At 32.6% G+C, this 8044-nt stretch overlaps 1 protein-coding gene across 2 annotated transcripts; it reads right to left on the bottom strand.

The window, feature by feature from the left end:
• Positions 1-1920: 1920 nt before the first annotated feature.
• LOC114726316 (uncharacterized) lies at positions 1921-5502 on the bottom strand. 2 transcript variants are annotated; one of them, XM_028912894.1, is made up of 3 exons: positions 5090-5502; positions 4025-4180; positions 1921-2500 (listed from the first exon to the last, which is right to left on the bottom strand). In XM_028912894.1, the coding sequence occupies exons 1-3, from the start codon at positions 5378-5380 to the stop codon at positions 2396-2398; spliced, it is 552 nt and encodes a 183-aa protein (XP_028768727.1). In that variant the 5' UTR covers positions 5381-5502; the 3' UTR covers positions 1921-2395. The 2 variants fall into 2 exon arrangements, with proteins under 2 accessions (XP_028768727.1, XP_028768734.1); XM_028912901.1 differs by lacking the exon at positions 1921-2500 and adding an exon at positions 2597-2919.
• Positions 5503-8044: the final 2542 nt, after the last annotated feature.

Consider the following 8044-nt stretch of genomic DNA (forward strand, 5'->3'; position numbering starts at 1 on the left):
CCGCCACCTTTCAGACGCTCCCCCCCCCCCCAAAAAAAAAAAAGAGCCAAAAAAAAAGTTGAAATAACGACAGAAATCATTCTAATTTAATTGTTAAATCAACGTGTATATTACACTGAGTGTTAGGCTATTCTTGGACTGGAAATGATGGGGAGGAGGGGGTTTGAAGTACTGGGATTCTGGGAAGTCATACTGTGGTTGATTTTCAGAGTTAATACTCGTCACGAGTTGTGGGTCCGGTCAAATATAGACTTGACGTGTTTTTCATTCTGTGAAGATAAAAAAATTAAAAACTGAGGGTAATGATTTTAAAGATAATATAATTTTTGGTTTCTCAATAATTCAAGTTTTTATTAAATTATATGGATTAATGTTATAAATGAAAAGAAAGTTGATGATTAAAATTTGTAGTTTGAAATTTGATAAATAAAAATTAAAATAAGAATAGATTTGAAGGATAAAATTTGAATTGACTCAATTTTAGTAGTGAAAGGAAAACACTTGCATTATTCTCATTTTTCGTTAAATTTTTATGAAAGTACATCTGATAGGTCGAAATATAGAGTAGCATGGTGTTGTGGATATCTAAAACTAGCCACGGCTAATTTTATTGGCTATACAGATAAAATATTTCTGTTTGATCTTTATGTTGAGAGATCATAGTATAATCTATATATGGGTAAATCATAAAAGACTATTTGTTTCATGATTTTCAGAAGATTATAAAATTCATATTTGACGTTTTTATTTCATTATAGTATTTGAAAGGCTTATTCGTTATATTAAACTTTATATGCTCGAAGATGTCAACTAATGTTGTCAAGGGGAAGTTGATACACGCTATACTTTTTTTCTTGGTTATAATTTTGTCCCATTAGGTTTCTTAGCAAGGTTTTTAATGAGGCAGTATTACATACTACATAGTGTATTAATAAATGAGATACACTTTTTCTTTAACTAGGTTTTGTTCCCATAGGGTTTTTCCTGGTTGAAGTTTTTTAATGAGGTACATTCATATATATTGAACATCAAAGAGGGAGTGTTATGAATATAATAATATCTTTGTGGATGTTCATATATCTCTCATTATTTCTTATATCTCTTATAATCTCCAATATATCTCATTATCTCTAAATCTCATAATTATCTCATATTATTATGTAGTCTGTATAATTCTATCAAAAATAAAGTTGTACCTATAAATAGAGGCCATATATAATGTATTGAGTACTTTTGAATGAAATGAGAAATATCCTTTCTTATTGATTATCTCTTCTTCTCTATTTCTTCTTTATTTATAACAAGTTTGGTCTTTTAATTTTAAAAATATATTTGGTTTTTTATTCTAAAACTGTTAATAAAAACATGATGATATTGAGATTTTTAATGTTAATAAATATTCTAAAATGTTAGCATATTCTAATTGTTATAAAAAAATCATTATTTAACCAATGATTTTAGAATTAAATGACTAAAAATGTATTTTTAAAATGAATTAAACTAAAACCTTATATAAAGTTAAAGAAATATACACTTTAACCTGAATTATATTTTAAACTTATTGTCCAACAGTTAGATGTTTTTAGAATTTAAATTCAAATCTTTTGTTCTAAGTTTTCTTTAATATAAATAGAATTTTTTGATGAAAAAGAATTTATTATTGTCAACGGTTAATAGCTTATAACCGAAGGACACAAACTGAGAAACTGAAAGTTGTAAATTCAATTCCTTTTGTAATTTCAGATTGCTGATGCTTATCCTTTTAATTAAAAAATTGTTATAACTAATAATCCCATTTTTCCAAAGCATGGATAGCAGTTTTTTTAACCTCGGCATGAACAGCAGTTTGCTAGCCCATATATTCACTCACATCCTACATAACTTAGCTGCCAGTAATAGAAGCACGAATCATGAAAATTACGTGGCAAAAATATAGCATATCAGCCACAGGTTCATGTTTCAAACATATCCCTTCCCATTTCAGGCTTACATGAGCTGGTCTGAAGGAATGACCTAAAAATCTAGAATAGCAGGACATTATCATCTCGACGTTCAACATACAAATTCAGGCTATTTATTTCTGACAAGCATGCACCAAGCAGATTTAGTATCATGCGCTACTGCTACTGAGTGGTCTCAAATTATATATAATACAACAATCTGATAATGATAATCCCACTCTCTCACCCACACTCGCTAATCCTACACTAACGATAGGTAACCACACCAATCTATACAATAGTACGTGTTAATCATGTCGAGTCACAGAGCATCATATCATAATAAATCCACTCTATTTCCTAAAATACATAACCTACTTCTACACTAACTCAGTTTCTATCTTCCTAACTCACAGACATCATCTTTCTGGGGCCAACCAATTCAGAGATTCAGCTCATTGACTTCCCACCAGAACTTGTTCTTCATCGACGTTTTGACTGTAGTCATCGTCCTCACCTTTGAAGCCTAAAACAAGCTCCAACTGGTTGATGTTTGATTCCTGTGTCACCGATTGATAAGCAGGCCAATGTCATGTATCTTTAATGTGATATCACATACAAATATATAAATTAATATAAAATATAAAACTTATAACAAGTTACACTTTTACAAGACATAAATAGTACAATTCATTTCTCATGGTCTGTGCATGCACAGAGGGGCTGACTAGTGGCGAGAAAATATTAGTGAATAAATTTGGCTTTTGCATATGTAGAGCCAGTTAAACATGATTGAAAAATACATGTAATTTTACTGAAACGCGTGTCCAATGTACCCGATTGGCTCTTTAAAATTGGTTCAAGTCTTTGGCGGGAATGATTTCCATATTCACTAGAAACAGGGCATTGCATTCTCTTTATTGCATAATAATTCATTGCGAACGAATACACAGGGCACATCATTTCTTATGTCTAATATCTGTGTTAACGACAAAAGATAAGTATATCGAAACAATCACAAACATGTGAACACTTCAATACACTTTATTGTAAAAACTACTTTCTGGAATGTTTTCATTACTAGTTTGACTAACTAATTTTTCTGCATATGAAGTTTAGATAACAAATCTCTATATAATAAATACGTTAGCAAAGCATAGCTGGGAAACTACGCTTTAAGTAGATAAGTAGATTAGACAATCATAAGTACATTTGCAAGCATGTTATTTGTTTATTCATGATTAGGTTAACTACCTATTTTAAAAAAATTCAAATTTATCTAAGAATATCTACATGAAGAATACACCAGCAAAGCATAGTTGAGGAAACTATGCTATTACGCTAAAAGAAAGAGCAAATATCTACTATTAGCATGAATAAGAGAATAAAAGACAAACAAAGAAAAAAACATCAAAGTAACACCCTATGATGTGATATCGGCCACAGGAAATATGTTCATTCACTCTTAAATAATCTGCATCTTACATCAGAATGCCAACCTGACCAAATGCTTGGCACAGGTCCTCCATGGCACACTATCAAAGAGATTCAATAGAACCAATTGAGCATAATAAGAAAATGTGAGAGTTTCAAAGCCAGAGCAGTAGTATGCACATGCATTACAGGCCCGGCAATCCAATTCAAACAGTTCTACAACTGCACAAAGTATGTGCGGGCGGACGTAACAGAAGAGTAGCATAACAACAGTATAGATGATTCTGGAAGAAAACCATCAATATCTAACCTAGGCTTAGATTAACAGAGAGCTCTTAAAAAGTTATCAGCGTTTTGGATCAGTAACTTGTAATATTTCCTCTGCAAGTCTTCCCAAAATAAAACCCAGTTCTACTTCATGATAATATGATTACTCTGCAAATTCAGCCGCATTATTATGCAAATTAAATAATCAAGCAACACGAAAATGGCCAACTAAGCCCATGATCAAAAGCATAATAATGAAAAATATAACTACAAGCAGTGTGGTACTAGTAGAAAAGATGAAAATTAGAGAATTATGCCGACTTTGAAACCACAGAAATGTTCAAAACCATTCAGGACAGAGACGGATAATTCAGTATCCTTACCTGGGTCTCCTCCTCTGAGGTTTCATTCATGTTCAGCTTCCCACGTGTCTCTTGAGTCATAGTTGTTGGTCTAGCTGTTGATTGGCCTGTTTCAGTTGTTGGTCCGTTTTCAGCCTTTCCCACTGCCACCCTTTTCTGTTCTTCTAACACAGCAATCTGCACGATAGGATTGACCAACAATCAAACATAATGTAAACGATGATTCATGGTAATCATGATGCATAAAAAACAGGTTAAATGTTAATGAAAAGATAATTCAACGCTAGATTTTTCCCCCTTTTTGGATTACTTCTGTTTTTTCCCCCCTTGTTTGGAGGGTCTGACTAAGCAAAGCTAGAATTGTGTGAGTTACTTGCTTTGCCAACTCCAATTGAATAAAACTGAAGTCATACCAGCAAACCAAGCATGCAATGCATCAGACCCACCGCAAGGATAATAATACCCTGTTTCTTTTTTCTTTTTTTTTGGTGAAATATAATACCCTGTTTCCACTAGAGTGCAAACTTCAAAAGTTGATACCTAGGAAGCACGGACATCTCAAAAATAGAGCTGACATTTATTGAACCCTTGTATTACACTTCATGCAACTCTTTAAATTTCACTTCAAATTCTATCTATAGATTTACGACAGCGTATGATTCTTAGGTTTACAAAAAACCTAAACTTTATTCAAAAGATCGAAACTACCATAGAGAAAGATTTTGGTGCCATCAGTCTCTTGGTTACCAAGGACTCGGGGTAAGTAGGGCTCAACGGTTAAAGCAACTAATTAGTTATTAAGAACCTTATGAACAGTTTTTAAACTTTCACAAGTAGAAACACATGAACACTTAATACAAACCAGCGTCACAAAACTAGCAGAAATTTCCCTAACTTCAGTCCGTATACAAAAATCCAAAAAAAGCACAAAATCAGTTCATCTTCAAGCTTCATGCTATTATCGACAATCTTCATATAAAAGGGCCTCAATCACACTAAAGATTACTGTCCTTCCAAGACCCCAAAAAAGCTAGAAATCGGAGCTGTCTGAAAAATAAATAAATACAGAGTAAGGAGAGTATATACAGGAGTGTAGCGGAACTTCCTCCTGGGAGGTTCATCGGAGGCATTAGCGGAGCTATTGTCGGCAGGAGAAGCGGAGGAGGCAGTGATAGGGGTCCAGCGGCAAAGAAGAAGGCGGGAGTCCGAGCCGTTGGCGGAGTTGGAGTGGTGAGAGTTATGGGAGGAAACAGAGGAGGAAGAAGGGGGAGAGACGTGAACCCACTTCTTCTTCCACTTGCGGACTGGGCCAGTGAAGACGGTGGGAGTGCCGTAGCGGGAAGATGCTCGGCCCAACCGAGAGCCGACCGCCTCCATGTGTGGCGGTGAAGGAAGGAGGAGGGAAGGGAGGGTTTTTGGGAGGTTGACACGAAGGCAATCGGAGGAAGAAAGGCGAAGTGACAGCTCTGGTCTCTGGCTGACGCCCCCTGAGGACAACGTCCCTGTCTCGGCTTGAACTGACAACCAACTAAATGCTGACAGCGTAGGAAGATAAAATCCTCCTCCTCCTTTTTTTTCCTTCTTGGTTTTAAAAATGTTTTTGACTTTTGCGAAAGTGATATTTTAATAAATAATTTTTAATTGTCAACTAGTTGGCCAAAAAAATTTAAGGGGTATAGACAAAAAAAACAGAGAGCTGGAAATTGTGAAATTTCAGTTCAGACTACTAATACTTCAAAATCTTGGGAAAAAAGTTATGTTTGATATGGTATTTTACAAATATAGTTAGATGACTAAAATACCTCTATTTTAAACTTGTCATTATCAGTATATTTTTTATCATTTGCTATTCAAGACTTGTCATTATTAGCTTACAGTTTGTTAATAAATAATATGTCATTACCGGTATATTTTTTGTCATTTGTTCTTCAACACTTGTTATTACTAGTTTACAGCATGTTAAAAAACCTTTCAAAAGTAGGGCATTTTATTCATTTAATTATGTTTATAAAATACCAGATCAGACATCACTTGTCATTGAAGTGTTAGCTGCCTAACTTAAATTTCACAATTTTCAACTTTTTTTTGGTCATTTTTCCCAAAATTTAATTGTTTATTATCACTAAATGATACTACCTCCGACCCTAAATGTAAGAGCTAGTTGACTGATTTGAATAGATTAAGAAAATAAGTTAAGTTAGTTATTTGTAATAAATAAATATTATCTTTTCTAAAAATATCCTTGTTAATCAAATATATTGGTTATAACTAACCTCATTACAAAGATTATCTTGAGAAAAAATAGATAAATATGAAAGACAAAGTAAATTGAATTCTTATATTTAGGATTAAAATAAAAGTTAAATAAAATCTTATATTAAAGACATGAGATAATATATTCAAACTTATATACACACACATTATATTTTTAATCTTTAAAAAACATAATGCTTTTCCATGACAAAATGTCCATGGTCTTGGTCCACATGTTCTCCTTGCATAGAGGGGTCTAAAAACAAGTCAAATGATTTTGGGCATGTTTGGGGTCACATTTAGAGGTCCAAACGTGCATCCCAGCCGGAAAAGTAACAGGTAAGTTGAAAAATCATGTTTGGATCCACGTTTTGTATATCTGACTTCTGCCATTTAAACAAATTTATGCAATAAGCTTAAAGAAGTTGCTTTTACTCAATCTGAATTTTGTAAAAGTCAAATTGAAAAAAGTTACTTTTGCCACCGCTGTCCCAAATACACCTTTTATGTTCAATCACACGCATCTGATCTGGAAAAAAAATTAAATTGATTTTCTTTGTTGAAATTTAAAAAATCTACCTAAAGTTTTCTAGGTACCTACTTAGAGCTGGCCCAACTCGCCAGCCCGTCAAAAATAGTAGGCTTGGGTTGGTTACGAGCTACTTCAGCTCGCTCTGTCACAGGCTAACCAGCTTTTTTGTAAAAAAAATTTTATTTTTATACAATTCCCAATATATTATACAATATAGTTGGAGGATTTTAACCCTCAAATTTCACATTGACGTCTCGTCATTCATGTATTTGCATATGTAATACACATATAAAGGATCTTCTTAATTAATTTGGATAAAAATAGTTAAATTAATTATTTAGAAAAAATATGTGTTAGTTTTTCTAAAATATCTTCTCAAATTATAAATTAATCCTCATATTATTTTATTATAACCCACTACTTAAGTTTAAAACTTCAAATCTAATTTCAACATTTCAAATTAAACTCAACCTATACAAATAATAATAATTTTTTTAAAAAAAAATATTTAGGCAAGCCAGCAGGCTAGCCTGCCAGCCCGCCTCGAGGGTCTCAGGATGGCATTTTTCCAGCCCACCAAGGTGCGGGCTACTTCAGCCTATACCGCTGTCAACCCGCACCACTGTGGGTTGGTCCATATCCGCATCACCAACCCACATTACCAACTCTATACCTACTGTGATAATGTTTTACATAGAGAAAAGGAAATTGATCAAAATTGTATTCTTAATATAGTTTACAGAACAAATCATATAATTGTTATCATTTTTCATTTTATTGAAATTATATAAATTAAATATTATGGGTTGGATACCCTAAATAAATCTAGGTCAAGTGTGTCATATCCATTGTCAAGTTTTCCAATTACACATAATCATATATTCTTTTTTGTTTCTCATGTGAATTTATAATTAAATGTTATTATATGGGTTGGAGAATTTAATATAATGTACTGCTATTTAAAAAAATGGATGCGAAACACACACCTATGTATAAAAGAATATCTACATATCCTGTGATCTTAAAAATTTACTACACCACCATATGAAAAGAATCATGAAATTACTACCACCCATATTTAATATAAGAACTAATTTGACATTTAATTTAATCCTAAATATAAGATTCAAATATCTTTTTTTTTGGTGAAATAATACTCAAATATCTTTTGTCTCTCATATTTATATTTTTTTCCTTAAAATAGTCATTGTCTCACCAAATAGTAGTTCTAGCTAATACACATGATTAATAAAAGT

This window comes from Neltuma alba, unplaced genomic scaffold, assembly GCF_004799145.2.
Source record: "Neltuma alba isolate B1F8T4 unplaced genomic scaffold, ASM479914v2 tig00002420_pilon, whole genome shotgun sequence".
NCBI lineage: Eukaryota > Viridiplantae > Streptophyta > Magnoliopsida > Fabales > Fabaceae > Neltuma > Neltuma alba.

Bases quoted from the DNA above. Each gene is read 5' to 3' on its own strand.
- LOC114726316 (XM_028912894.1), bottom strand. From the start codon at position 5,380: ATGGAGGCGGTCGGCTCTCGGTTGGGCCGAGCATCTTCCCGCTACGGC. The intron at 4,181-5,089 runs GTATATACTCTC...CCTATCGTGCAG, and splicing joins GGAAGTTCCGCTACACTCCT to ATTGCTGTGTTAGAAGAACA. The intron at 2,501-4,024 runs GTAAGGATACTG...TCGGTGACACAG, and splicing joins CCTCAGAGGAGGAGACCCAG to GAATCAAACATCAACCAGTT.